This window comes from Bubalus kerabau, chromosome 10 (genome assembly GCF_029407905.1).
Source record: "Bubalus kerabau isolate K-KA32 ecotype Philippines breed swamp buffalo chromosome 10, PCC_UOA_SB_1v2, whole genome shotgun sequence".
Taxonomy (NCBI): Eukaryota; Metazoa; Chordata; class Mammalia; order Artiodactyla; family Bovidae; genus Bubalus; species Bubalus kerabau.
The window spans coordinates 70,172,876-70,200,377 of NC_073633.1; the positions used below are offsets into that span (position 1 = coordinate 70,172,876).

At 55.1% G+C, this 27,502-nt stretch overlaps 2 protein-coding genes across 8 annotated transcripts in view; one reads left to right on the plus strand and one right to left on the minus strand.

Moving 5' to 3' along the window:
* The first annotated feature begins 44 nt into the window (after nt 1–44).
* SHF (Src homology 2 domain containing F) lies at nt 45–19,707 on the plus strand. Of its 7 annotated transcripts, XM_055538075.1 has the most exons (8): nt 8,502–8,676; nt 9,253–9,351; nt 9,917–10,058; nt 12,344–12,550; nt 13,719–13,859; nt 15,129–15,300; nt 15,438–15,557; nt 18,944–19,707. In XM_055538075.1, the coding sequence occupies exons 3-8, from the start codon at nt 10,025–10,027 to the stop codon at nt 19,128–19,130; spliced, it is 861 nt and encodes a 286-aa protein (XP_055394050.1). In that variant the 5' UTR covers nt 8,502–8,676; nt 9,253–9,351; nt 9,917–10,024; the 3' UTR covers nt 19,131–19,707. The 7 variants fall into 7 exon arrangements, with proteins under 7 accessions (XP_055394051.1, XP_055394044.1, XP_055394045.1 ...); XM_055538076.1 differs by lacking the exons at nt 8,502–8,676; nt 9,253–9,351 and adding an exon at nt 45–63; XM_055538069.1 differs by lacking the exons at nt 8,502–8,676; nt 9,253–9,351 and adding an exon at nt 810–1,313.
* Nucleotides 19,708–22,030: 2,323 nt separating this feature from the next.
* DUOX1 (dual oxidase 1) overlaps nt 22,031–27,502 on the minus strand; it is a 31,027-nt gene continuing 25,555 nt past the window's right edge. Inside the window, exons 28-33 of the mRNA XM_055536405.1 lie at nt 25,670–25,823; nt 25,046–25,278; nt 24,639–24,797; nt 23,137–23,292; nt 22,865–22,993; nt 22,031–22,327 (exon numbers count right to left, since the gene is read on the minus strand). Coding sequence (XP_055392380.1) covers nt 22,205–22,327; nt 22,865–22,993; nt 23,137–23,292; nt 24,639–24,797; nt 25,046–25,278; nt 25,670–25,823 — 954 coding nt within the window. The 3' untranslated portion in view covers nt 22,031–22,204. The remainder of the gene's footprint in view (nt 22,328–22,864; nt 22,994–23,136; nt 23,293–24,638; nt 24,798–25,045; nt 25,279–25,669; nt 25,824–27,502) is intronic.

Genomic DNA, 27,502 nt, shown 5'->3' on the forward strand with positions numbered 1-27,502 from the left:
TGAAAGGATTTCTGCGTGTTTGCGCTCTCTGCCATCAGGGCCGGGTCGACCTGCTCAGAGTGGGTGAGCTCAGGGGTGGGAGGCGTTTGTGCAAGAGCTGTTTGCCTGTGAGGAGGGCGTGTGTGGAAGCCACTCGGGAGAAGTGGGTGCCTCTAGGGAGCTGATTGTCTGTGATGTGAGATGTCCGCCTGGAGTGGGTTAGAGTATGTGCAGTGAGAGCGGTTGGATGGGAGGAGGTAGGTGGGGCTCCCATAGCAGCACGCCGAAACCCGGTAGTTACAGACTGGTCCTACCGAGCAGCCCCCATCTCGGCTTCCCCTCTGCCTGCCCCCAACCCCAGCTTTTCCTCCTAGGATAATATTTCCCAGTTAGGAGTGGCCTTGGGGAGGGGCAGAAGGAGCCGGAAGGCCAGGAATCCAGGGGTCTAAGGACTCCCCTCTCGGGGTCGCGCTAGGTGGGAGGTCGGGGAGCGGGGGGGAGGGGGCGGGGAACAGACGTGGGCAGGTGAGCCCCTGCAGGGACAGGCGTGGCGACACGTGGAGGATTTATCCTCAGTCCATCCTCAGGAGTCAGATGCCCTGCCCTGGGGTCGCCACTTCGCGTCTTCGGCGAGCACACAGGCTGGAAGCCCGTACCCCTCCTCTCCGTGGGGCGGGGAGTGGGGGGAGGTAGACCCCTTTAGGTAGCGGAACCCCGCCTCTCCCTTGTTACCGACGAGCCCCGCCCCCTCTCGCCGCCCGGCGGAGCTCCGCCCCCTCCCCGCCCCCCGCCCGGCCACCTCTCTCCCCTAGCTCAGTCTAGCCGGCCCCATGTTACTGAGCGGAGCTCCTCCGGCCGGCTCCGGCCCCGGCCCGCGGGCGCAGGGGAGCGCGGGGGGCGGCCCGGCAGGATCACGCCGCGGCGCCGGGGGTGCAGGAGCGGGACCAGGAGGGGGCGGCAGCGGCGGAGTGGCCAAGTGGCTCCGGGAGCATCTGGGCTTCCGCGGGGGGGGCGGCGGCGGCGGCGGAGGTGGGGGCAAGCCGGCGCCCCCCGAGCCGGACTACCGCCCCCCTGCACCTTCCCCAGCCGCACCCCCCGCACCTCCCCCGGACATTTTGGCTGCTTACCGGCTGCAGAGGGAGCGTGACTTCGAAGACCCCTACTCCGGGGGGCCGTCCGGCACCGCTGCCCTAGCCACCCCCGCCGCCCCCGGCCCCACGCCCCCGCCGCGCCACGGCTCGCCCCCCCACCGCCTTATTCGGGTCGAGACCCCTGGGCCCCCAGCTCCTCCGCCTGAGGAACGAATCTCTGGACACCCCGCCAGCAGCGACAGGGTGAGTGCCACGCCGGGCAGGGGGCGGCCAGAAGGAGAGGTGGTCGGAGGTCTGAGGCTTTCGAGAGGGACAAAGGTGGCCTGACCGGGGCCGGGCCCCTCGGTGTCACGGTTCCTGGCGGACACGATCTTAGTCTCTGACCCCGCGGCTCGAAGGCTTCATCCACCTTTGTTCAGATTCTCGACCTACTAATTTGGGACGTGCGCCCCAAACTCTGCCTCTTTCCCTTATTATCGCCCCGGAACTAGTGACCCTCCCCCTCCCAGGTTCTGCTCTCCTCATCGCAGCCCCCGGAGCCTAATCAGGGAGCCTTTTTCTAACGGGATTTGAGCCCCGCTTTTCCCCAGCTTATGGCCTTTCAACTCTCCGGGAGCAGCAGCTCACTGCCTTTTGATCTCTGACCCCTCCCCCCAGGGCAGAGTGAGCGCAAAGCTCCTTCCCACCTCCTGTTAGCATCTTTGCAGGTGCTAAAGCGCCAGGAAGGAGGTGAAGACTGGTTTTCTCCCGGACACAGCAAAAGCTGGCTTTTGCCTTAACCCATGGTGCTGGAGACGGGTGGACTGTTGAGCAGGGTAGACTTGTTCTTAGCAAGCCAGAACCAGCAGTATGCATCTCTTCACCAAGGATGCTGACCACTGAGGTACAGGCAGGGCCACTCCTGCTCTCCTTCCCTATCTCCTCAGGTATGGGGACAGTCGGGCTTTCCTGGTGGCTCAGTGGTAAAGAATCCATCTGCTAATGCAGGAGACTCAGGTTTGATCCCTGGGTCAGGAACATCCCCTGGAGAAGGAAATGGCAACCCACTCCAGTATTCTTGCCTGGGAAATCCCATGGACAGAGGAGCCTGGCAGGCTGCAGTCCATGGGGTCATAGTCAGACACGACTTAGCAACTAAACAACAACGTGGGCACAGTCAGTGCTCAGAACCTGTTGCCCAGAAGGGACTAAGCAACTGAGCCCACTCCTTCTCTCTTCTTGGCCTCCTCCTCCTGGTGTCCATTCTAAGGATGGCTAGAGCTTTTCATGGATCTTCAAGCTTAGGGTTCTCACCATTCTTGAGAATGCCCATTGTGGCTCAAAGCCCCAGGTAGAGAAACCACCCCCTGCCCAACCCCAGTGTGACCTGAGAGCTGAAAGCCATCCTCAGGCCCCTGTGGCCCTAAATTCTAGGAAGGTGACTCTGTGGGTGGCCCTGGCTCTGTTGTCCCTCTTCACTGTCCTCTGGGAGCTTGCTCTGGGGCTTACTCCCCTCTCCTCAGCAGAGAACACTGTTTTCTTTGATTGGAGAGCAAAGTTGCTGTCTGAATCCATTGGCTGCAGTATTGAGGTTTTCAGCTGAAAGTGTGATGCTGTTCTGCCCAATTTCCTGGGTAAGAGAGATGTGTCGGGGTCAGAGAAAAGCCTCAGGAATGTGAGTTATTTTTCCCTGAGTTCCTGCCATGGGGCACGGCTGCCCATCCTGCCCATTCTGCAGGCCCTTTGCCTGCAGAAGGCAGCTGGCCTGTCCCCACGTGTCCTTAGGCTCCTCCTCTTCCTAATTTTCCCTGTTGATGATGGTGGTGGTGGCAGTGGCTTTGTTCTTACTATTGACCAGTTAGTCTCCTCCTCCCTGACCATTGCCTATGGGCATGTGGGCTTGGACTGTCCCTGGCCCTCCTCCTCTCTGCATCCTCTTGGGATGGCATAACAGGCTGCCCACCAAGCCGTGGGCTCCTCCGGGACAAGGACCATGTCTTCATATTATGTCTCACAAGTGCCTAACACAGAATTTGGCATAAAGAGGGGTGGTGCATAAATAAGTCCTGAGTTGTGACTGTCCATTGCCATGGTGACCTGAGGGTGAGCATTTCCCCTAACTAAAACTCCCCATGTCCATATTCTCACAGAGACCCCCAAGGAAGGGGCTGTGCCCACACAACCATGCGGAAACCCACAGCCTCTTCTCACCGAGGGCATCCATCCTTCTCCTAGTCGGCTCTGTGATCTGTGGGCTGCTCAGACCTTGTGGGCTAAGCAGTGTCTGACTCCTTTGTCGGCTGTGGGGACAGAAATGAAATGGAGCACTCAGTGGTTTAGTGGGTGTGTGAGAAAGACCCAGGAAGCTATCTGAGCTGGCCCCAGGGCAGGGATGCTGACCTGGGGCTGCCCGCATCCCCAGCCCCACCATTCCTAGAGAGCAGCTCCACCCCCTCAGGAACAGTTTGGATCTTCTTAGGAAGAGCCCAGACTGCACACCTGAGCCCCTTACCCTAAACCCAGGTGTCAGCCCATGCCTGCAGAGCCTGCACAGAGTTGTGGCTTCTAGATAGTGAGCCGGCCTGGCCCCCTGAGCCCCTGCTCAGCCAGTATTTCTGTTCTGTGTGGCTGCTTTCTCCTTAATCTCCGTTTCCCCCACTCTTAGCCCTGCAGGTCCCCTTGGCTTGTTGCTTTTGGGTTACTTCCTGAGGCGTGATGAAGCTGGGCCCCAGGTTTTGCTTTGGGCTGGCTCATTTCTCTCCTGCAGCCTAGCAGCTGGTACTGGGTGGGTCAGAACCCTCTGAGAGGCTGGATCATGAGGTTTGATGCAATGGGTGGAAATGCTTCTGTGATGAGCCAGAGAGATTGAAGAGGAATGAGCCCAGTGGATGTAGGGTCAGGAGAGAATAGGCCTTCAGACAGGACCCTGAGAGGCCTGGGGGCTCAAGACCATTAGCCTTTTACCCATGCAGGGCTCTGGCTGCTGGCCCACCCCGAGACCCATGGCTGCAGTTGGCAGGGGTGCACGGGTGGCCATCTGGGCAGGCCTGGCAGGGCAGGTGTGGGAGCAGCAGGAGCCGCACCCTGCACCAGGCAGGCGGGGCCTCGCCATCTGGCTGCAGGAAGGCTCCCTCTTGGTGCTGGGCCCTGTCTGGCCATCAGGCTGTGCTCTGGCAGAGGGGCTAGAGAGCTGTGCCTTCCCTTGCTTTGCTCCCTTTTCTCAGACCTTCAACAGGAAAAACCTGATCTAATTAGCAAAGGGGGCTGGGGTTGGGAGAGGGGCCCTGACTGGATGAAGCTTTGAGTTGCCTCTGACCATCTGCACAATGTGTCCTTTGCCCCCATCATGCCAAGATACGTGTGAGAGAGATGGACAGAGATAGAGAATGCGTGAGAGTGAGAGCAAAGAGAGAGAAGTGATGAGAGACAGGCACCTTGTATGAACTGAAACTAAGATTCTTGTCCCTAGCTCACAGATGGGCCTCTAGGGTTCACGAACCTCCAGAAATAGTGCGCAGATATTTGGGTGAGTGAGCATTTTTCTGCAAAAAGGCTCACAGCTCTTGGATTCTTATTGGTGTTCACAGGGCCCAAAATATTAAGAACTTTGAAAAACAGATGCTATACCTCATAGATGGTTTTCATGTGGACTTGGATCCTCCAGGCCCAATTTGGAAATGAGTGAACAGATAGGCAGGAGGAAGGAAGTGAAGGATACATTCCGGCTGCCAAAGGTGAACAAGCTATGCCTGCCCTGGGGTTAGGGGGGCAGGTAGGGGCCCTCCCTTGGCCAGTGTTTATGGAGTGTTTGAGTATCGTTAAATGACACTGGCCCAGGCACCGCCTGGGAGGCTGAGGTCTTGCCTTTTTTGGGTTTGTTTGCTTTAATTTTCCTTCTTATGACTTGCACAGAATCTGGAGGTCTGATCTGTTTATCTTACACCTGTCCTCGTGTCCCAGTGATGGAGGAAAAGAGAAGGGTCTGGGTCAAGGGTCCTCTGTGGACTGGTTAGACCTCTGAACCCTTTGTGGCCCAGGCTGGTCATCTGTGCTGCTGTTGGTCCCCCTGCCATTGGTGCGTCGAGGAGGGCCGAGGCCCGCGGTGACTGTGGGATGGTGTGGCAGGCCTGTCCACTCTCTTCACTACCGCCTTCTCACGCTGTGACACTCCCTCCTCTGGAAGACACCTGTGGCTTGTTGGCCAGTGACTCAGTGACATTGCAGCCCTGGTGCTTTCCCTTTGGGAGCCAGGAACAGGCAAGAGCCTGTGACCGGAATGGGAGCAGCTGGCTAGGGTCGGGGCTTGGAGGGGTACCTGGAGCCAACACCAGCTGCCTTGGAGAACCAGTGTGGTATGATAGGAGAGCGGAGAAGGGGCCCAGACCCTGCATACAGTGAGCCTGTCATGCTTCCAGAGCCTGGGGCCCAGTGGTGCTTCATAGCACCTCAAGGTGCTTCTTCTCTCTTTTGGAGCTTGTTTTGTGTGTGTGTCACTGTGAGCTCATGAAGGATCCCGAAATTTGTTCTTTTCATATCTAACAATGTAATCATGGACGTTTACTGAGCCTCTACCTCATATCTAGCACTGTTTGAAGCAGCTCGCGTATATTAGACAGTTGATCCTCACAACAACCCTATAAGGACAAGTCTGGTCTGTTATTATTCCAGCATTACAAATAGGGAGATCAGGAATGTTGAGTCACACTTACTTGGTTTCACAGCTAGTTAGGAAAGCTGAAGTTCCCACTGGGGCAGCCTGATTCCAGACTGACTGCCAGCGTTGTGGGACCTTTGCACCTGCCTCGAGGACCCCTGCAGAGAGAGGAAGTGTCACTAAGCAGTTGCTAATGAACAAGGGGAAGGAGACTCTTAAAGAAGGAATGAGGATTGCATTCTATGCTGAGTTCACAATTTCCTGAATGCTGAAGGCCAGCACTTGCCCCTGAATCCCAAAGTGGCCTCAGACAGACCTTTCAAGAGTCTTACAAAGGTTCGTAGCAAGGGTTAGTTAGTACATGTCTGTGATGTTTGAATGTTTTACAGGCATGGCATTGCTTTGTGGTTAGAAAAGGATAATAACAAATTTGCTTCATGTAAGGGCATTTCCCTGGCAGATAATATTAGGAAGGGCATTCCGGTAAGTGGGAACAGAAAGTGCAAAAAGTTTGATCTTCGGGAAGGTAGATATCAGTAGTACACCATTTCCGAAACTGACAGATTTTCAGTGGTAAAAGGATTTCATGGTTAAAATAGTTTGGAGAAATGCTGAATTAGACAAAATTAGTTTATTCTTTTGACTGTAGGACTTCTCATAGCCTTTAACATGCTAAGGTGTATTTTATATCTACAAGTAGAGGAGGGAAGATGCTACATTTCCCAATTCTTCTGGAAAATCTATGGCAAGGCACTGAGAGTCAGGGGACCTGGGTCTCTGACTTTCTTGTCTCCACTGCTGCAAACTGTGCACCCTGGACAAGCCTGGACTCTGGGGCCCCAATGCCTGTATACAAGAGATTATCATCAGTGCTAAGACTGATGGAGCACTGACTCCATGCCAGCCTCTGGGCCAAAGACTTTTGTATTCATTGTCCTCTACCCAATCCTGTGAGACAGATACTAATACCAACCCCATTCCACAGATGAAAAGACCAGAAGCTTCCAGACATTAAATGTAAATGAAAGAAATAGAGGAAAGGGACAGTGGTAGACTTTGGAGACCTTACAGAGCCCAAATCCTGTGACATGTGTCCCCCTTGCTCCCCTGGCCTTAAGAACCCCATGGATTGGCTCAGGAACTCCTAGCAGGGTCCAGCTGCAGAGTGGGAGGGTGGAACCACATGGTGGGCCTGCCAGCTCCCTCAGGAGAGGCCTGGGCAGGAAGGAAAGGCAGAGCCAAACAGCTACTTTGGGAGGGACACTGCCCAACTGAACAGGCTCAAGAGCAGGGTCTTGGAGCCACCCTGCCAGATGGCAGGAGGGGAAGGAGACCTGGTTGGCAGGGGGCCCTCTGGGGAGCAGCTACTCACCTATTAGTTTGGAAATATTTCAGCATTTTAGGCGTTCCAACTACCATAGGGTTTGCCTAAATATCAGCCACGTGTTTTAGGTGCCTTCCCTGTCCGTTCCTTCCTTCTGCCCTTGAGCCAAAAGCTTTGATCCCCATCAAATATCCATTCTTCTGACTTGACTGCTCCCACAGCCCCTACTGGTCAGTCAGTTAGGATGAATGGGGGACTGAGACTTCGTGTCTCTCCAGAAGATGGAGTCTGGGGAGCAAGAGGCCTTTTGAGCATCCAGAATGCGCACTGAGCAGCTACTGTGTACCAGGCCGATACATATACTAGAGTGAGCACATCAGAGTCGGGTAGAGGGCCCATAAAGTAAGTCGTGGTGGAGCAAAGGTGTCAGAAGCAGGCAGAGGCAGCTTTCCTACACCTGAATGGTTTGCCTTCTCACGTGACCTGGAAGCCACTGGGAAAGCAGGTCTGGTCTCTGATGGGGGTCCCCCATGTCCAGGCAGGTGCTTGTCCTGCCAATTTCCCAGCAGGCATCTCTGCTGCTGTTCCTGATCCCTGTCCTGTAGGTGGCTTTTCTGGGCACCCCCGCCTAGGGTGAGGGCCGAGGCTTCCTGGAGCAGGTGTAGAGCCAGGAATGGAACAGAGGAGCCATTGAGCTGCCCACAAAGCTGCCACCTGGATGCCCGTGGGCCCTGCGGGCTGGTGCTGTGGAGGCCCACACCAGCCTGGGAGGGGTCACAGCACCTGGCCCAGGCTCTGGTGGGAAGGGCCGGCCTGCAGCTCTGACTGAGCTTGGAAAGCCAGGGCATGGGGTGCTCCGTGGAGTTGGGGAGGAAGGGCCTGGGGCTTGGGCCAGGTGCTTCTGCTCCCAGAGCAGCTTCTGGGGACTCATACCTTCTGACTCCTCACCCAGATTCATGCTTCCTCTTCTGAATGAACAAGGAAAAGCGCTTCCTTTGTCCTTTCTTCCTTCCTGTTTATATGAACTGATTCAACACAGAATTACTGAGCACTTTAGGCATTGGGAATTTAGCAGTAAACATGATTCCTGCCCTCAGGAAGTTCACAGTCAGCAAGAAGACAGATAAGAAGACAAGTATATACTACACAATGTGATGATAGCGCAGCACAGAGCCCCTAACCAGACCTGGGGGGAGCCTGACTGGAAGGCTTTCTAAAGAGAAATAAGCTGATCCAGGTAATTGGAAAGCCTTAGAGATAAAAAAGAGATTATAGAGCTTTCAGGTAATGAAGTGACCGGAAACTTCAGGGAGGGAGAGAGAACATTTTTCTAGTGCCTTCTGTGGACCAGGTGCTTATTGGAGCTGGAGAGACAAAAATGACAAAGAGCTCAGGTTACAGGATGAGCTGGTGGAGGTGATAGGATGATCTGAGATGTGGCCTTAGGGGCATGCAGAGATACAATAGAGATAAAGGAGCTGGCGGTCTTGACTGGAACGAGGTGAAACAAGTGGGAGCTGAAGAACTGAAGGATGAGAGTTCAGCTAGGAGCTGTTGGGATGCATATCAAAGACCCCTGGAGGGGCCTGTAGGAGTGCTGCTGTTGCTGCTGCTAAGTCACTTGGAACCTGCAAAAAGGGGTATCTGAGGTGGGAAGTTTTCTTTCTTCATTCTGCCTTGCTAGGGGTCTCAGATCCTATTACTCAGGCCAGGGTGGTCATCCCCACAGCCTCCCTGCCCAGCTGACTCCCAGAGTTGATCTGGACCAGAAGGAAAGTCTAGAAGAATAGGGGAGAGGCAGGAGCAGCCCCTCCCCTAGGCCACAGGCCTCACAGCTACCTCTTGTCAATGCCCGGCATCCTGGTGTGCACTGATCCCCCAGGGCTGTTGGCACGGGGCGGACTAGGCTCTCTGTCTGCCTCAGCGGGTCCCCCTCCACCCAGCCTGTGCCCAGCTTGGAGAAAGGCTCTATTGTCCTCAATGAGCCCCGCCCCAGCACCTTAAGCTCTTCCGCAGGGTGTGTGGTTTGTGGTTCCCTCTGCCTTGACTGGAAGCAGGAACAGAGGGGTGGCCACGAGCCACTTGTGTGAGAGAAAGGGGGCAGCCTGAGTATGGAGGGCCAAGGCCAGGGCTGTCCTGTCCCTGCCCTCCAAGAGCCCAGAGGGGTTCTGCAGAGCCCAAATCCTGGTTTTCTCAGGGCTGTCCTAAGGTGGTCTCTCTCCCAGGACAGCCAAGATGCCCGTGGTAGCAGGTTGGCAGCATGATTTTGCACAAAGGGCACAGGTTCCAATCCTGGTTCCTCCGCTTACCTGGAACAGACTTGGGTATGTTGTTCCCTACCTCTCCTTAGCCTCCATTTCCTAAAAATGGGGATAATAATTCCCATATGGCATTTTTGAAGGGCTGTGAGGATAAACCAGTGAACTGTGACATAAAGTCAGTGTTCAGCCCTTCCTTCCTTGATGGTCAGCAAATATTTTCAGCATCTGGGAGTGCAATGGTAGACATGAACCAAGCTAATCGCCTCATTGTTTTCTGTTCCCTGCTTATTCTTAGGACACTCCCAACATCTTTATAAGCAGGTTTCTGAATTAATTCCTTCTGTTTGGTCATCTGGTCCTGCCTGGACTCTGAGGCAAATAAGGCCCAGAGCCTTATCCCGGCCATCTTGCCTAGGGGATGGCCCAAAGGCACACAATTAAGAGAAAAGGAAGATGGCCCATTCTGTGGGCAGCCTAGTGGGGGACCCCACAAAAGAAGAGCCAGAGCTTGTCCCCATCCAAGCTCCTGGGCAGCCAGGACTCTTGTTCCCATGGACAGAGCAACCGGGGAGAGGCAGAGCTGTCTCTCAGATGTCTGAAGCCTGTTCCCCTCATTCTCTTCCCACAGTTAGCAATTCTAGAAGACTATGCGGACCCTTTTGATGTTCAGGAGACTGGCGAAGGCCCAATAGGCACTGCAGGAGCCCCAGAGAAGGTCCCTGAAAATGACGGCTACATGGAACCCTATGAGGCACAAAAGATGATGGCTGGTAAGTGATGGAGTTGGGGGTGGGAGCAGGGTTGGGGACACTCCCTGAGGCCTGAGTATTCACAGAACAGGCTCTGGGACCCACAAGTCTAAGGACTGATTCCTTGGTCCCGAGAAAAATAGGGAGAAAGCCTTTGCTGGGTCCTTGGGGAGGGTGGTGGCCATTGCCTTCAAGATAGTCATTTTGGAGGAGCTGGGACTTATGGAGCCTAAGACCTAAGGTACTGGAGAAGGCCATACAACCAAAGGTCAGACAGTAGAAACATTTGGGATAGTCAGGAAGGGCAGGCTAGTGGGCTGGGCTGGGGGTCACTGATCCCAAGAAGAGAATCACTAGCTTTAGGGAAGGTGATGGGGTCGAAACGATGGGATGTTGAAGTGAACACCTTTGTGGCGACTGAAAACACATAACTAGACATGCAGATGCAGTGCACAGAAGTGGGTACATAGTTCAGGGAGTGAGGGCAGGGAGAAATGAATAAGACCTGGCCCTGGGGAACAGAGGTCAAGAAAGCATACAGGAAAAGGGACCAACAGGGGAGGATGTGGTGGATCAGTGTAAGCCAAGGCCCCAGGGCAGGGTGAAAGGAAGGTTTGTTCAGGGGCAAATAATCTTAGTGCTAGGCATAAGGCTAAGCCTAGCTAAGAGCTAAGAGGGGCAGTAAAGGATCGCAAAGGCTCGAATGAGACATTTGGACTTGCTCCAAAGTGGGGAGGGGAGCCATTCTGTATTCTTAAACAAGAAAGAAACAGGATGAATATGGCATTTTAAGAGGATTACTGAGGCTTTGGTGTACAGAACAGGCTAGAAGAACTGGGCATCAGGAAGATGAGTTATTAGGCTATTGTGGAAATTGTTGAGGCTTTAAGAGACCAATAATTAACACTTCTTTCTTCCCCTCTGGGCTTGGAAATAACTGAGAAATAGGATTAAGGAAACAGACAGATGGAGATAACAATGTCAACTTTATTACTGATAAAGTTGATTGGAGAACATTACTTAGCTATGTCACTACAATGGGCTTCTTAATACTTCACCACATAATTAAACTTGCCCACTCAGGCTTGGGCAACACAGGACAGCTGTAGGCCCCTGCACGGGGGCAGGAGGAGAAAGAACCAGAATGTTCTGTCTCTGCAAGTAGACAGATGTGGGAAAGAAAGGAAGCATCCACTGTCCGATCAGATAAGCTGCTCTCCCTCCCTGGGTGAGGTGGGTGAAGGGGCAGAGAGAAGCAGGGAGTGTTATTCCATGGAGACCATGAAACATGAGCCTGTAGAATGGAGGTTCACCCTAGCAGTAATCTAGATGAGGAGACCTGGCCCTGTGGAATGGAGGTCAAGATAAAGTGTCAGAGGGAAAGGGGTCATAGAGAGTTGAAAGCGGGGAGTCAGCAGGTGTTGGCACTGAACATGTGGGATTCAGAGAAAGAAGAGGGGCCAGGACCAAGGAGAACAGTGTAATCGCCAGCAGTGGAGAAAATGAGAGGGTGGCTACTGTCTTTAGATCAGAGGGGTGTGGATACCTGGGAGGTCTAGGAGTGCCCTGGAATTGTATGAGAAAATTTGCACATTTTTCTGGGGGAGTAGCTCCATAATTTTTATCAAAATTTCATTGGGGTCAATGATCCCTAAAAGAGGATCACAGAAAAGACTAGAACTTTGGAAGAAAGCAGTGAGTTTGAAACACCAAAAGGAAATATCTTTATGGCAGTTGGAAACATACAGATGCAAAGGGTGCCATGAGACTGAAGAGTGAGGGCAGGGAGAAATGAATAAGACTTGGCCGTATGAGAACAGAGACCAAGAGAGGGATCCAGGGAAAGAGACTGAATGGGGGTGATCAGAGAGGCAGACAGTCCATGAAATTGACTCATCCAAGGGGACAGTTTCAAGGAGGAGGAGGTCAGCAGTGCCTGAACAACAAAGAAGGATTTTCTGACTGTGAGATGACAAAACTTGGGGCTCAAAGAAATAAGTGGATCTGGGTAGCAAGGAGGAAATGGACTCTGCCTCAGTTTCTGAAATGAGTAAGCCTCAGCAACCCACCCCTTGCTGGCCATCACAGGATCTCTTTTCAGTCTTTCCTTTGGTGCTTCTCTGCCCCTGCCTCCATGGGGTCCCATGCTGTTGGAACCCCAGGGGTGTTTTGAGGGGCCTCTGGTCTCCCTGCAGAGTCAGCAGCCTCCTCTCTGAAGTCTTATAGCTGGAGGGTGCTGCCTGCCAGGGGAGCTAAGCCAGGCAGCCAGGACCGCTCACACCTCCCCTCCTGCCTTGCCCTGGCAGAGATCCGGGGCTCCAAGGAGACAGCAGCTCAGCCCCTGCCTCTGTATGACACACCCTATGAGCCAGAGGAGGAGGGGGCCACCCCAGAGGGTGAGGGGGCCCCCTGGCCCCGGGAGTCCCGCCTGCCAGAGGATGATGAGAGGCCCCCTGAGGAGTATGACCAGCCCTGGGAGTGGAAGAAGGAGCGGATTTCCAAAGCCTTTGCAGGTGAGTCCTGGGTGGAGAGGGCAGCTCTGCTGGGGCCTCGGAGCAGCTTTCCAGGCTCAAGGGAATGGGAGGACTGGGCCCTGGGGACAGAGGTGATGAGTTGGGCACTGTGAACACGAACTGTGTGCAGCGTCAGGGGATGACTTCGTGCATCACCACCTCTCAGGCCCCCATCTTTTAGGAGGCAGGGTAGACTTAAAAGTAAAGAAATTCCAAACAAAATGCTTAAACGTGTGGCCTGTGTTAAAGACTTACATTTAACAAAACAAAGCACAGAGGGTGTGCGTGGGTGATGCAAGAGCCTGGATCCTTGATTCAGTGAGAACATCAAGGACTTAGTGCCATTAGACCTTATTCCTGCTCCTGTGTCCTCCTCAACCCTCCCTGGGCAAGGGGCTCATCCTGGAGCTGGACTCGACTCTCCGCTCTGTCCCGCCAACCCTGGCAGTCAGACTGAGAAACCACAGCTTTCTCATTTGTTTCCTGTAAAGCATGCACCGTTGAGGATGGGCCATTTATCTCCAGGAGTCTCCTTGGAGAATCAATACTGTTTGGATTGCTTAATGGGAAAATCTATGCTCGTCATTAGGAAACCTCGTTAGCAGTCCTACAGCCGCCAGTGGCATGGCTCTGCTAATTGTCAAGGCTCAGGATTGAGAGTGTGGGGGGTAAATTTCAATAAAATATCTGCCCCCGTGTCTGAGCTTTCCTGACACCCTGCGGCCAGACTGTCTGGGTCTTGCTACCCATGAGTTCCCGGGCTTCAGGTGAAAGGGAGAAGAGAGGCAAGGTGGGAGGTGCCAGGAGGCTGTGGGGGTGCCTGGGTATGGTACTGGGTGGTGTGGACAGCCCTTTGTCCCACTTTTCCTCCCTGCCCAGTCCCTTTGGGCCCTGGAGGCTCGAGAGACATCAAAAGGGACCTGTGGGGCTGGCAGAGCAAGGCCCTGTGTTCTGCTGATTATCACTGGAGCCTCCCACTGGAGCAGTCAGTGTGGCTCCACCCAGTCCCCTGAGAGTCCTCTTCTTCCCCCAGAAGCCGCCCCTGCCTCTGTTCCTTTTCCTTTCCAGGCTGTCCTATGTCCTGGCTCTGGTTTCGGTGTCTCAATCTCTGCCTCTCTCTGTCTCTGTCTCTGTCTGTCTCTCTTCTCCCGGCTGCTCCTGGCTCCAGTTGACATTAAGGTCATCAAAGACCTACCTTGGCCTCCGCCCGTGGGACAGCTGGACAGCAGCCCCTCCCTGCCCACCGGGGACAGGGACATCTCCGGTCCAGCCTCCCCCATCCCCGAGCCCAGCCAGGAGGATGGCAGCGGTGGGTCCCGTGGGGGCTTCTGGCGAGGGCCAGCCCGTAGGCCCCGTGGGATTGGGTGGGAGGAGCTGAGAGGTGGGGTGGAGTTCAGAGAGCCCAGGAGGAATGCCTCTGGTCCTGGAGGGAGAGGAAAGGGACAAAGGACACGGTCCTCCCTCCCCAAAGCACAAGGGAGGTGCCTCCTGAGAGAGGCCCCTTCCAGATATCTTTCCCACCAAGCCAGGTAAATCCACTCTTCTAAATTTACCTTTTGGGGCAGAGCTCTGCCTAACTGGATCCTTCAGCAGCACAAATAACCCTGAGGCTAGGTGATACTAGCACAGGAAGGACCTGACTCCTTAAAGGAGAGATCTGATTTTGCACCTGGTGACTGGAGGGCTTGAAAGTGGTACTCAGAGAGAAAAAGAGCCCAAATGGGGAGAAAGAAGACACTGAACCCTTCATCTATGTTCAGTTTTATGCACAATGGGCAGCCAGGGGTGGGCTTGCGGCTGTGCATACACACACAGGCATGAGCACTTGTTTGTATATTTGTGCCTGTGTGTGAGTGGGCATTTTGTAAATACAGGCTGAGGGAGGGTCTCTGTCACCTGTGCATGCTGGCTTTACCCGTGTGGGCCACTGGCTTCAGCCCTCCCTGGGCAGGCTGCCCAGGGTCTTGGAAGGGCTCTGGGGTCTGTGAGGGCACCGCTGCCTCTGCTGGGCTTCTGTCGGGGGCAGGGGGCAGGGGGGTGGGAGTGGGGGAGCCTATGGGCAGCGACCTTGGGGGCGGGGGCAGGCTGGCGGCTTTGGGCTTTGGGCAGGGTTGGCCTGTCAGGATGGCACCAAGGGAAATCAGATAATTGTTCTCGGATCGATAAGTCATTTCTACAGAATGGCTTGGCAGGGTGATTTGGAGAACGGTAATGAACTCTGAGGAGGAGAAAGAAACAACATTATCAGCGCTGAAGCCACCCTGAGGGGGATGGGAGAGGGAAGGCAGTCATCTCCTCCAGAGGGAGAGGTTTAAGTGGTTTCTCATGTCATTTCTCTCCCCTCTCCTGCCACAGAATGGGGACCGAAAGGCCCTGTGTACACAGGAGAGCTGAGCCCCGCCCCCACCAAGGAACTGACGATACTGTCCCTTGAGCTAGTCAGGCTTATGAGCAGGCCCCACCCTTGCAGAACATTCCTTTGTTCCCTTTTGGGTGGAAATGGGGATGGAGCACTGGCTAGGCTATAGGGCTCTACCTCTAAGGTCCTCAGAGTCTGTGACTGGTATGTTCCCCACAGCCCAGTTTGAAGGATCTGAGAAGAGCTGCCTGTCACCTGGCCGGGAGGAGAAGGGGCGCCTCCCTCCCCGACTCTCTGCAGGGAACCCCAAGTCAGCCAAGCCCCTAAGCATGGAGCCCAGCAGCCCCCTGGGGGAGTGGACAGACCCAGCACTGCCTCTGGAAAACCAGGTGTGAGTGTCTGTGTCCAGTTGGGGACCCTCCCCTCCCTTCCCGGCACTGACTTGCCTGCTGGGAACACTCAGAATGGGTGGGCCTGGACAGCCAGGGACCCAGCAGAGATGCCCCCCTTTCTTTCTCTTGTCCTCAGCTGGTATCACGGGGCCATCAGCCGAACAGATGCCGAGAACCTGCTCCGGCTGTGCAAAGAGGCCAGCTATCTGGTGCGCAACAGTGAGACCAGCAAGAACGACTTCTCCCTGTCCCTCAAGTGAGTGGGGCCTGCTGGCTGGGGGCTCTAGACAAGATGAGCCTGTCAGGATGAGTCCAAGGGGAATCAGTGTGAGGACTACCAGCAGGACGGGAGGAGTCTCCAGTTTCTCTCCCAGGCTGGAGAGAACTTCATCCCCTGTGAACACGTGCTGACTCTGGGCCAAGCCCGGGCACCTGAGGCTTGACTGAGGCTTGACTTGCTCTCGAGGAGCTTGGAGTCCTTTGGGGAAAACAGTTAAGGTATTGAATCCAGCTTAGAAGTGTTCTGTCCCTTTCTAGCTCTGTGACCTGGAGCCCCTTAACCTCTGTGGGCCTCAGGGGCAATAACATATCTGCCTTATAGGGAAGGATTTATTAAGCACTTAGCATAGTGCTGAGTGCTTAATAAATTATCAGTGTCATCATTATTAATGAAAGTCCAAGATGTTCTAGAAGTACAAGGGAAGAGATGGGATCTTTGCCTGTGGAACTCAACATGGTGAGATAGAGGCTGGGTCCTGGGAAGAAAGTGGAATGTTGGACACAGAGCTGTTCTTGTTCACTCTGAGGAGGTGGGCAGAAGGTCTGGGGATGGCGGCTGACAACTGAGCTTTAAAGGGTCCTGAAAGTGGCAGAGGAGTCAGGGCACCTCCTCCTCCTCAGCCTTCCACTCTGGGCACAGATATTTTACATAGACCAGCATCTGCCTCCCAGGTTCTACCGGCAGGGTTGCTAGTCTCCTTGGTGCCCAGGAGTTCTGTCTAATAGAACCCCACATGGCAGCCTGTCAGAGCGCTGTGTCCATTCACATGTCCCATCATTAGCGGGCCACCTGTACCACTTCCTACCATATTTCCTAGGGGGCATTAGAGTACAGGTATACCGCACTTCAAACATCCAATATATGGAAATTTGGGAGTATTAAACACACACATTTGAGGATAATTATTCAACTTCACTAAAAGATAATGGGAAAAAATGCCAAACTAAAGTCAGATAACCTGAATTTCATTCTTGGTTTTTAGTAAAACTACCTGTGTGACCTTAGGCAAATCACTTAACCTCTCTGGACTTTCTGCATTTGCCAAATATGTCCAATGGCTATCTCTTAGGGTTCTTCCAGGTTTTATGCTCAGGGGGCCTGCAAGTTATGAAAACAAAAGAACATTCAGGAAAAATTTATTTGTCAAAAATTTGATCTACATCACTTCAGAAATATGTATTGCTTTAAAAATCGTAGTCATGATTCCTAGAGCATCTACTAGGTGCCAAGCAGCATATAACACCATCTCCAAACCAACTGCCACCTGCAAGATCAATCTCTTTTTATAGAAAAAGAAACCAGATTCAAAGAGGTACGTGATTTGCTCAAGGCCAACAGCAAATAAAGTGCCCAAAGCAGGCTCTGAACCCCACTCAGGCTGACTCCACGAACCTCACTGTTCCATTACACAGTTCCACCCCGGTCAAGGCTGGTATGGTCCAAAGCAAGGAAAGACAACGGGGTCTGGCTCCCAAACAGAGTAGAGTCTGGGCCCTGCCTTATCCCGAGGAGTGAAGGAGGGGGGGCGGCCTGGACACTGCTCCAGCCCAGGCTCATCTGGGCCTGCCAGCATCTGTCTGCCAGAGTCTCGTTTGCATATAAATGGCTTCTCTGAAATACAATTATAGTTTCTCTTGTCTCTGTAATGGAAGGGCTTTCACTGGTAATTAAACAGCTTCCTCCAAAAGCCTGCCAGCCCTTACGCTGTGGGCCAGCAAGTCCCACCCTGGTTCCCAGAGGGTCAGGCAAAGGCTCTGCTGTGTCCTAATGGATGCTTGGGACTTTGTCCCAGGAGGTCAGTTAACCACACGGAGGCTGAGCTCTCAGCTGCCAACTCAGTTCTTTGACCACTTGTTGCTCTTTTTGGCCAGACCTGTCCCTCAGGGAGAAGCTATAAGGACAGTTTTCAGGAGAGGTAATCCCCCCAAGTGCACTGTGGGGAGGGGGTTGTCCCCTAACGGTGAGAGCACAGGGCCCACGCTGCTGCCCACAGCCATGTGCTGGGCTTTGGGCATAGGAAGGACAGAGGAGGGTGACTACTCACTGCTTCCCCTCTCCATTGCCCCAGGGGCTGTAACTTTTCTTAGGCCCTTTGCTCTATTCTCTGGGGCCTGCATGCTCACTGTCAATTCAGCCTTATCTCAGACCTGCAGATGAAAGATGGCCCCACACCCTGACACAAACCCAGGCTTGAGGGCACTCCACCCTAAGCGGGAAGGGAAGGATGGATTTAAGGGCCTGCCTTTTTCTTCCCATCCCTTTCCTCTTTAGTTTCCCCATTCTCCGTGCTTTCTCACTGTAGGCCTAGTGCAATGCGTCCAGGCAGAGCCTTCTTTGTACGTAGATGGGAAACAAGTGGTTTGCCAGCCTCAACTCAAGGGTGGGGCCTCACAAAGAGCAGCCCCCTTGCCAGCCCTGCCTCTCACCAGCTTCTGAGCCTTGCCCGTGTCCCCTCCAGGGGCTCAGACCAGCAGAAGCAAGTCCTCAGGCTTCAGGGCTCTTCAAGGATTGTTTCTCTGTTGCTTGTGTGTGCATTTTAGAGCTGGGGCCTGGCTGAGCAGGCTGGTGGTAGTTTGAACAGACGTTCTTGCTGGGAGCTGGCCAGAGCTCAGCAGCATGGCCTTCGTCTTGTGGGCAGGGCTGGGCACTAATGCTGATTTCCTGGATTGTGGTGGGGAGATGGGAGAGGCAGTGGAGCATGTCCTCTCTGAGGGAGGGAATGGAGAGGCAGCCTAGTGATGATGTCATCCCAGGCAGAAGAGCTGGATAGATGAGGGGGGGTTGGGAGATTGGCCCAAGGCCCAGTTAGCAGGAGGGTGAAGGGATATCCTCAGGACCAGGCAGTTGGGTGTTCCCAGATTTGGAGGGATGTCCAAAGCAGCTCACCCCCTCCCCAAATCATTGCACGAGAGAATCCCAACCAAGATTCACTTGGTTGTTGCATCTGGCCACCCACTGTCCTGCCAAGGGTGTCACCAGGATCTTCCCCTACACAGGTGTTCTCCCCCACAGCTCAAGGAGGGGGAGGATAAACTGGCCCTGGCTGGGGGCGGGGGTGGGAGAGACTGGATCCCAGGATTGGGGGGTGGTGCTGATACCTTGTTTCCACCTGCACACACCCTGTACACTCACCACACACACATTCTTGGCACACCCAGTGCCCTCACCACAAAGCCAATGCCTGCTGCCGCCTACTCACAAAATCCCCTCCATCTCCTCCCCGCTTTCTGGACTGCCCTCCATCTCAGCGGCCTTGGAAGAACCACTGCCAGGGTCGGGGGTGGGGGGAGCAAGGGTGGGAGGGGTGGGTACAGGGACTGGAGAGGGCCCTGGCTCAACAGGGTCTCCCCTCCTCTTCCCAGGAGCAGTCAGGGTTTCATGCACATGAAGCTGTCCCGGACCAAGGAACACAAGTACGTGCTAGGCCAGAACAGCCCGCCCTTCAGCAGCGTCCCTGAAATCGTGCACCACTACGCCAGCCGCAAGCTGCCCATCAAGGGCGCGGAGCACATGTCCCTGCTCTACCCCGTGGCCATCCGGACTCTGTAGGGGTGAGGCCCGGGCCTTGTGACAGATCTGGACCCAGCCCTGAGCGACCTCTCCAACCTTTCTTCCCCTCTTCCAGGAATCAGTGGAAGCTGTGATAGTCCTTAATTTATTCTTAAGGGGAAGGGCTACAGGGACCTTGGAGTTAGAGGTGGTCGGGAGCTGAGGCTTGAAGACTCCCTGGGGAGAAAGGATAGCCCCTGGAGGAAGGAGACGTCAGAATCACTGGTCTTCCGAGGGGTTTAAGATCGATAGCTCCAGCCCCTTTCTTCCCCTCGGGCAGAGGTGGCGATCCCTTTCCCCGACATCCTCTTCCCCTGGGGTGGAAAGGTGAATGCCGGATGGAGCTGGACGCGGGCCAACGGGGCACCCTGGCCATCTCTCCGCCTCCACTTCCAAACCACCAGCGGGGGTTCACCCAGAGTCTGCTGCAGGGCTTCGGGTAGACCGACCCCTGGGATGGAGACGGCATTGGGGGTGGGGAAAGAGGGGAAGGGCTCGGCCGCCGGGAACTTGTGCAGGCTCCGGGCCGCCCCGGCTCTGGGCCAGAGGCAATAAATAAACTCTGTCCTGCCAGGCACAGCCGCGTCCGCGCCTCCAGCGCCGCCGCCGCCGCCGCCCTCCGGGCCGACGGGGGAGGGAGCGGAGCGAGCACAGATTCTGTTTATAATCAGCTCTGGAGCAGCAGGCACGGGGCGTCTGTGAAAAGCAGTTTCGAAGCATCAAGGCATCAAGTTCCTTCCTTTGACGAGATGTCAAAACATCCCCCGGAGCCCCCATCCCCGCCCCGGCGGGGGGGGGGGCGGGGGCGGGGTGGGCACCCGGATCCGGCTGGCCGCGCGGCGCCCCCTCCCCGCCGCCCGGACAAGCGCAGCTCCCTGAGAGCGCGTCTAATTTCCTGCCAACAGCCATTTGTCTGGGAGGAGGGGAGCCGCGGAGAGACAAAGAGGCAGCGCGCCAGGCGGAAGGGAGCAGGGCGGCCCTGCCACGCGGAAGCCGCGCGCCGGCGGAGGCGGGAAAGCTGGCGCGGCAGACCGCGTTTCCTTTCCAGAGGAAGCGAGGGCCTGCCGCGCCTCACCCGGCCCGGGTCGCTGGGTCGGGTCCCGAGACCTGCAGGCGGCCGGTCCCGGGCGGGATTTCGCTCGCGGCTGCGGCGCCCGACGGGGTCGTCCGCGTGCGCCGCCTGCTGGCCGCACCTCCAAGAGCCGGGCCAAACCTTCCATGTCCCTGGTGGCCCCGCAGCGGCAACCCGCCTCAGGATACCACTGGGCCCCCAGGCGGAGCTGCTGTCAAACCACTGCAGGCCCGCCCTCCCGCTCCCATGGGCCAGCTGGGCAGAAACTCCTGAGGACGGGCTGAACTAACACCCTGGGGACGGCTGCCCTGAGAAAGCAGCCTGAGAACCGCCCCCACCCCCCACCCCCCAACCCGCCACCGACACCTGCAGCTCCCAAGCGCGGTGTGAAGCAGGGGAATTTGGATTTTCTAACCCAGTGGTTGAATTTATCAAAATCGAGGATCTGTGATCAGACAAATTCAATAATTCTGTGGGGACAGTGGAAAGGATGACTTGAAATTGAGTCCTGCTTCAGAAATTAGCTCAGAGAGGTTGCCCTATCCTGAAGTAGACTTGGAGGGCATTCAGTTATTTTGCAGATTAGAAAACAGGCCCAAAGACGTTAGGTGATGAGCGCATGTCTCCTCACTGCCATCTCACTCCATAGGAGACTCATGTGGGCACAGGTGCTCAACCCTTCCACTGCTCAGAGAAAAGCTGGGAGTAACTGATGTCTTGGAGCAAGTCAGGTGACCTCTGGCTCCCTGCAGATTCCTGCAGTGTCCTGCTACACTGCTTCCCACTTTGTGCCCAGCTCACCTTCTCTAGAAGCCCCCACGCCTCCCCCTGAACCTCCTGACCAGGCTCAGAAGCCCCACACCACCTGCCCTGAGAGGCCTTCTGTCAGGAAAAGTGCCGCTGAGCAGGGAAAGAGGTCTCTAGCCGCGGCAGGTGGCCTTGGAGGGGTTCCCTTATTCAGTGGGTGCTGGCAAGCTCAGAGACAATGTCTGGGCCAGCCATGGTGAACTAGCCACATGAATGGCTCTTCTGCCAGTACCTACCCCATCCTGGAGCAGAATAAAGAAACCCTTAGGGCAGAAACGGAGAAGGCAATGGCACCCCACTCCAGTACTCTTGCCGGAGGAGCCTGGTAGGCCGCAGTCCATGGGGTCGCTAAGAGTCGGACACGACTGAGCGACTTCACTTTCACTTTTCACTTTCATGCATTGGAGAAGGAAATGGCAACCCACTCCAGTGTTCTTGCCTGGAGAATCTCAGGGACGGGGGACCCTGGTGGGCTGCCGTCTATGGGGTCGCACAGAGTCGGACATGACTGAAGTGACTTAGCAGCAGCAGTAGCAGTAGGGCAGAAAAGTGGTTTATTTATAAAAGAGACTATTAGAGCAGGAAGAGGGGAGGAGAGCGGAGGAGCATCCAGACATGTTGGGCCAGGTTCTGACGACAGTACATGTTTAAAAACTTGGGGAAAAGATCATTTGTACTGTTGGAATGGGGTCCTCAGGGGGGCATTCCTGTAAATTGCTCTCTGTGGCTCTACCCTCTCTAAGGCATTTTCCAGCCCTTTGACAGTGGAGAGCTCAGAGGAGTGGAGATTTGGGTGGGGGGCAGGGGTTTTAGGATGCCAGAATCTATATGTGCTCCCACTTTATCCCTAAACTCACAGCCCTCTACACACACACACAATTTGTCTGTTCAAGCCTTTTGATTTTTTTCCTTATTTTGGAAGAAGAGGTGTCACTTCGTCGCAAAACAATAATAGATCTCCTAGCTCCCAACTTTTAGTCCCTACACAGTGCCTTGCATTTCTCCAGGCTGAGACATTCTGGACCTGGGAGTCCATGAACCCACATGGGATGACTGACCATGGCCACCTGGACCAAGGTTGGGAGGTAGAAATGGGGAGATGGCTGAGGAAGCCAGAAACAGGAAATGTGGAGGTGAGGTGTCAGGCCGAACCTCTGCTCAGCTAGACAGTGGACAGAGCCCCTGGGCAGGAAGCCTAGAAGTTCTCATAATGGTGGGAGAAATGAGTCCTGTCCTGCCTGTTGATGAGCTGACAAGCCTTTTCTACATTCTTGGTCATGCCAGGGGGGCCGCAGCTGAACACCCCAATCTTCCGGACCTGTTGGAGAAAGAAGTGAAGGCCAGCTCAGTAGTCACTGTCCAACTCAGTGTCTAACTCCATGTTCATGTGAAAGACCAGCAGGAGTCCTTGGTGAGGACTCATTCCATGATCCTGTGAAGGTTTACTCCATACTGTGCATGGTGAGGGCTGGCTCAGGGTTTATAAATCTCGCCGAGTTTTGGAAGACTTGTTCTCTGTGAGGCCAGCCTTGATTCTTTTCCAAGGCGTTTGCTAGCCCAGTGTTTGTCTGGACAGTATTAATGGTAAGGGTAGCTCTGAGTTTATGGTGAGGACCAGCTCCACCACTGAGCCCTTCCTTCGGGACAAGGCATCATAGCTTCAGAAGTAGCAAGTCCCTGCTGCCTGCTTCCTCCCTTGGCCCTTGAGTGACCTGCATGTCTCCCTTTCCATTCCATCACCCCACCAGACTCCTCAGGGATGGGTCCTCCTCCCTTTATGGAGCAGGTTTGGGAGCTTTGCTCAGGCCTCAAATGATAAAGGTGAAGAAAACCTGAATGTGGGGTGGGAACTGACCTGTGGATGGACCTTCTGCAGAGAGTTGAAGAATGCCTCGAAGGGGGGGCGGCCAAAGTGGGTGACAGAGCGCAAGCCTGTGAACAGACTCCGGTTCAGCACCTTCTGGAAGTGCCGCTCACAGATGTACTGGGGGAGGAAGCAGAGGAGGAAGGTTACGGCCAGCAGACTCCGTCAGCTCCTCGTCCAGAGGCTGGTCCACCCACCCGCCTTGGCCATCCTGGCTTGCCCTGCCCACCCACAGAGCCACTCCTTGGTTGGCCCTGACACACCAGCATGGTGGTCCTGAGGTCGAACTTCTCAGCCAGCTGGGTGATGTAGATGTGTACGGACACGAGGTCCTGGCGGTCATTCTCCTCCACCTCCCGGATGATGTCAGCCAGCCACTCAAACTGCCGCTGGGTCCGCGTCACCCAGATGAAGTAGATCTGGGGACACAGGGCTGGAGCTTAGGACCCAGCTCGTCTCAGAGTCCCTACCTCCCAGGAATCGCCACTCCTGGTCTCAGAGCAGCTTGTGCCTCTCCCCCAGCAGCCAGGGGAGGTGAGTGTATGGGGCCATGCTCTGAGGTGGGAGACGGAGTTGCCCCAGGGCACGGAGAAGTGGAAGTGAGCAATAGCCTGGGGCCGTTGAGAAAGGACCCCTGTCAAGTGAGCTGAAGGTCTGGTGGGGTGGGAGGCAGCCTGCCCTTCCACTCAGTCCAGTGGGCCCTGTTCAAGCTGCTAGGCTCCCAACCTACCAGCTGCCCGAGGGGAGAGGGACCCGATAAGGGGTGTGTCACTGAACAGCCTCTGGGAAGACTGACTTGGCTGCCTGGAGTGGATGGGCATGGGCTCAAAGAGAGACCAGGGAGGACTTCCCTGTGGTCCGGTGGCTAAGACTCCATGCTCCTAATACAGGGGGCCCGGCTTTGATCGCTGATCAGGAAACTGGCTCCCACATGCTGCAACTGAGTTCTCAAGCTGCAACTAAGACCTGGTATAGCCAGATAAATAAATGGGTCCCTGAGGGACCCATCTCCAGCTTCTGATAGGGAGAAATGGGGCTGTGTGAGTTAGGAAGCAGAGACAGAGCTGGCACAAACAGGGAAGCCAGGTAGCTGTCTGTCACCCTCCGAGTGCTGACAGCATACGGGCTGGGCCTCTGCCCGCTGCATTCTTGCACCCCTGACTCACCTGCTGGGCCCAGAGAGACAAGCAGGGGCCCGCCACCAGGACTAGGCTCAGGTGAAGGGGCCTGGTGTGGAGGGGCCTGAGGGCCTGGGCTGTGTTCCTGGAGCCGACCAGGCCCACCAGCCCTGCCTTGCAGCCTCTCCTCCTCTTCCTCTTGAGAGCAGGGCCGGTTTTACCGGTGCCCCACCCCAAGTGCTCCCTTCCCTCTCCCCACCCAACAGTGCTTGAGGGGTGGGCCCCCTCTCCAACGCTGGCTGGAGGGACTCTCAGAAGCAGATTCTATGTGGGGCACCACATAACTGAGGGAAGAGCCTGCAGGCATCAGCAAAACCACTCTGCCCTTTAGGGTCCAGGAATAGTCCGACTGTGCTGTATGCTGTGGTCCATGGGGTCGCAAAGAGTCGGACACGACTGAGCTACTGAACAACAACAATATCCTGACTCTCTTGAGTCAGGTCAGCTCAGCCTTGCCTAGAACAGCGAGGCCAAAAAAAAAAAAAAAAAAGAACAGGGAGGCCAAGAACAGAGGCAGGGAACAGGCACAGATGGACACAGTGACAGGGAGCAGCGGACCACAGCTGGTGGGAGGAGGGGCCACTCACCTTCTTACAGAACACTTGGCGGCTGACTGATGACTTGAAGACCAGGTCTTTGAGGATGGAGGCAAAGGGGGTGACCCCAATGCCCCCTCCCACCAGCACTGACACCTCAAACTTATGCCACTCCTGGTGGCCCTCTCCAAATGGCCCATCGAGGTACAGCTGCAGGAAAGGGTTAGAGTTAAAGGGTTAGAGTTGAGTTCGGCTACCACCACAGTTCTGAAGCCAGAAATGGGAGGCAGGGAAGTGCAGGTAGGTTTATGGAGTGAGGGAGCATTGGGAGCCTTGAAGCATCATCTGGAAGAATCAGTCTCTCAAGGAGGAACACAGTGGGGAGTCTGGTGCGGCAGGACCAACGCCTACTAAGGGGATGCGGGAGCGTGTGGTACACCTGGCCTGGGTCTGGGCACCTTTGGATATTTGGCACAGCTGTCACCCGTCGGGGGTGAGTAGATCTCCCTGAGGCGGGTGGTCCAGGGCCCCGCTGCCCGGATGTGCAGGCTAAGCGTCTCCTCGTGGGGTGCTGACGTCAGCGTGAAGGGGTGGTACTCGGTGGTCCCCAGAGCCAGGCAGGCGATCCGCACCCACTGTCCTGACTTGTACTCAAAGCCTTGGGGCCGCTGGAACTCCAGGTGGGTCACTCCTGAGGAGGGGAGGTGGGCAGTAGCCCGCTGTTCTGAATCCAGCAACAGTAGGGCCCCCCTGAGAGTTTCCCCACCTGCAACTTCAGCTCTGCTTTTAGAATATGACAAAGGAGGCCTCCTCTCATCAGAAGTTACAATACCCCCAGGCCGTGTCTACCCTGAGCAGGGTTTGGGCAGCACTGGGGCTGGTGGGCAGCAGGACAAGGAGTGGCCTGGCCCAGGCCCCTCCTCTCTCTGGTGTGAGAGCGGCTTTGTCCCCTGGCAAAGAGCCTCTTGTACTCACTTCCTCATCCCTACCACCTGCTAATTCCACTGGGCCAGGCTTTGCCCTGCCCTGTCAGCATCCACAGAACCACCAGCCTGCTCCCCCAACAGCCTCTAGGCTGGTACCTGAAGGCAGCAGCTCCGCCTTCACCACGCTGATCTCCACCTTCTTCCGGCTCAGGCTCACCAGCTTGTCCCCCACATAGATAAGTGCTGGGACCAGGAAGAAGATGTGGAAACGGGGCAGCTGGATCAGGGCAAAGCTGCCATGGATGATGAGCTGGAGAGAGCAAAGAGTACAGCTGAGATTGAAGCCACACCCACAACAGGGTCTGACCCCTGCATCCTTCCCCAACTGGCCTATCCAATCCCCACCTCATCAGGTGCAATGCTCCTTCCAGGCTCCAAAACCTAACCACTCCCAACCCATCCTCCATAGCATCCATCTGCTTCTTCCTGATACCATCCTAGACTAAGCCACCTGTACTCATGTGGTAGCCTCCTAACTGTCTGCAGGCTGCCCTACTGTGATGTGTTCTTTCCAAGACAGTCAGTATGACTTTTTAAGTTCCTTTTATCATGTCATCCCAGCTCAGAAAACCTTAGAGGATTTCCCACTTCACCACAAGGCCTTGTGATGCTCTGTTTTCTGCCTGGCAGCATTCCCCGCTCCCTGTTTTTCAAACACAAGTTCTTTCTATTTCTGGACTTTCCACCTGTTGTTCCCTCTGGTGGGAAGCCTTTTCCCCTAGTTCCTCCCACCACCTCATTTTTCAGGTCTCAGCAGAAAGGCCTCCTCAGGCCTCCCTTCCCCCAGCACACTCTCTATCCCATCTCCCTGTTAACTCCATTCACTGTCGTCATCCGCGATATTTGTGTTCCTTCATCCATAGACATGTTTACTGTTGTTCTCCCCACCGGACTGGAGAAGTAGGGACTGCATCCATTTTCCATGACACTCTCAGCTCCCAGCAGTTTCTGCCTGGCACATGGTAGGTACTCAATAACTAGTGAGTCAGTGGAAGGGGTTTCCCCAATTTACCCAACTCTTTTGGAGACTAAGACACCTAATCAGTCCTCTTTTTCCATTTAGTAACTAACAGGTATTGTCCAGCTCTGGTTCTTTCCCCAACCAGCTGGTCTAACATGGTCAGAGACAACTTGCCCCATTCTTTCCGCTTGCTTGTTTGAGTCTGATCAGTCTGGCTCCCCCCTCCACCTCTTCTCAGGACCTGCTCACAGCAGACTCACAGTGGCCAGTCCCCGAGGTCTCCCTTTAGATGGCATTCACTCCCACCCTCCGCAGCCTGTGGCTCTAGTGAGCATCCCTGCCTTGCCTCTTTAGCAACAATGTCCTGCTGGTTTTCCCTCTCTGACTGTTCACTTTCTATCTCCTGCACTGGCTCTGCTCCTCCCAACTCCTAATCCTGTGTGTTGCCCAAGCCCGATTTCTTCACCCTCTGTTCTTCTCCTACAATCTCCCACACAGTGTGGCCTCTCAGCTGAGCCACAGCCCTTCAGCCTCGAATATTCTATTGTCATTCCCACCTCTCCACCAGTGCTCCTGCCTTTCTTTTTCTTTTTTTTTTTTTTTCTCGATCAGGGATTGAACCCAGACCTCGGACCCTTGGCAGTGAAAGTGAAGGGTCCTAAGCCCTGGACTGCTAGGGCATTCCCTCATAGGTGCCCTTCCTTCCACCTAGAATGCTCAGTTCCCACACTGCCCTGTTAAACCTTAGCTTATCTCTCCTTCAGGCTTAGCCCAAGTTCCATCTTCTTTGTGAAATCTTCCCTAACCAGTTTGGCCCAAATGAGGCTCCCTTCAATGAGCTCTTGTAACTGACAGACTGGAACATTCAGCTCTGCAATTAATTCCATATTATCTGGTCATTTTGATCATTGCACGTGCATGGCACTAATCTCTGCAGCTAATCCTCAATTTCCGAGGGCAGAGCTTAT

What these genes read in the sequence shown, in the direction of transcription:
- SHF (XM_055538069.1), top strand. Translation starts at nt 810, where the DNA reads ATGTTACTGAGCGGAGCTCCTCCGGCCGGCTCCGGCCCCGGCCCGCGG. An exon ending in ACCCCGCCAGCAGCGACAGG is followed by an intron (nt 1,314 to 9,916) that starts GTGAGTGCCACG and finishes CTCTTCCCACAG; the next exon opens with TTAGCAATTCTAGAAGACTA. An exon ending in GGCACAAAAGATGATGGCTG is followed by an intron (nt 10,059 to 12,343) that starts GTAAGTGATGGA and finishes TTGCCCTGGCAG; the next exon opens with AGATCCGGGGCTCCAAGGAG.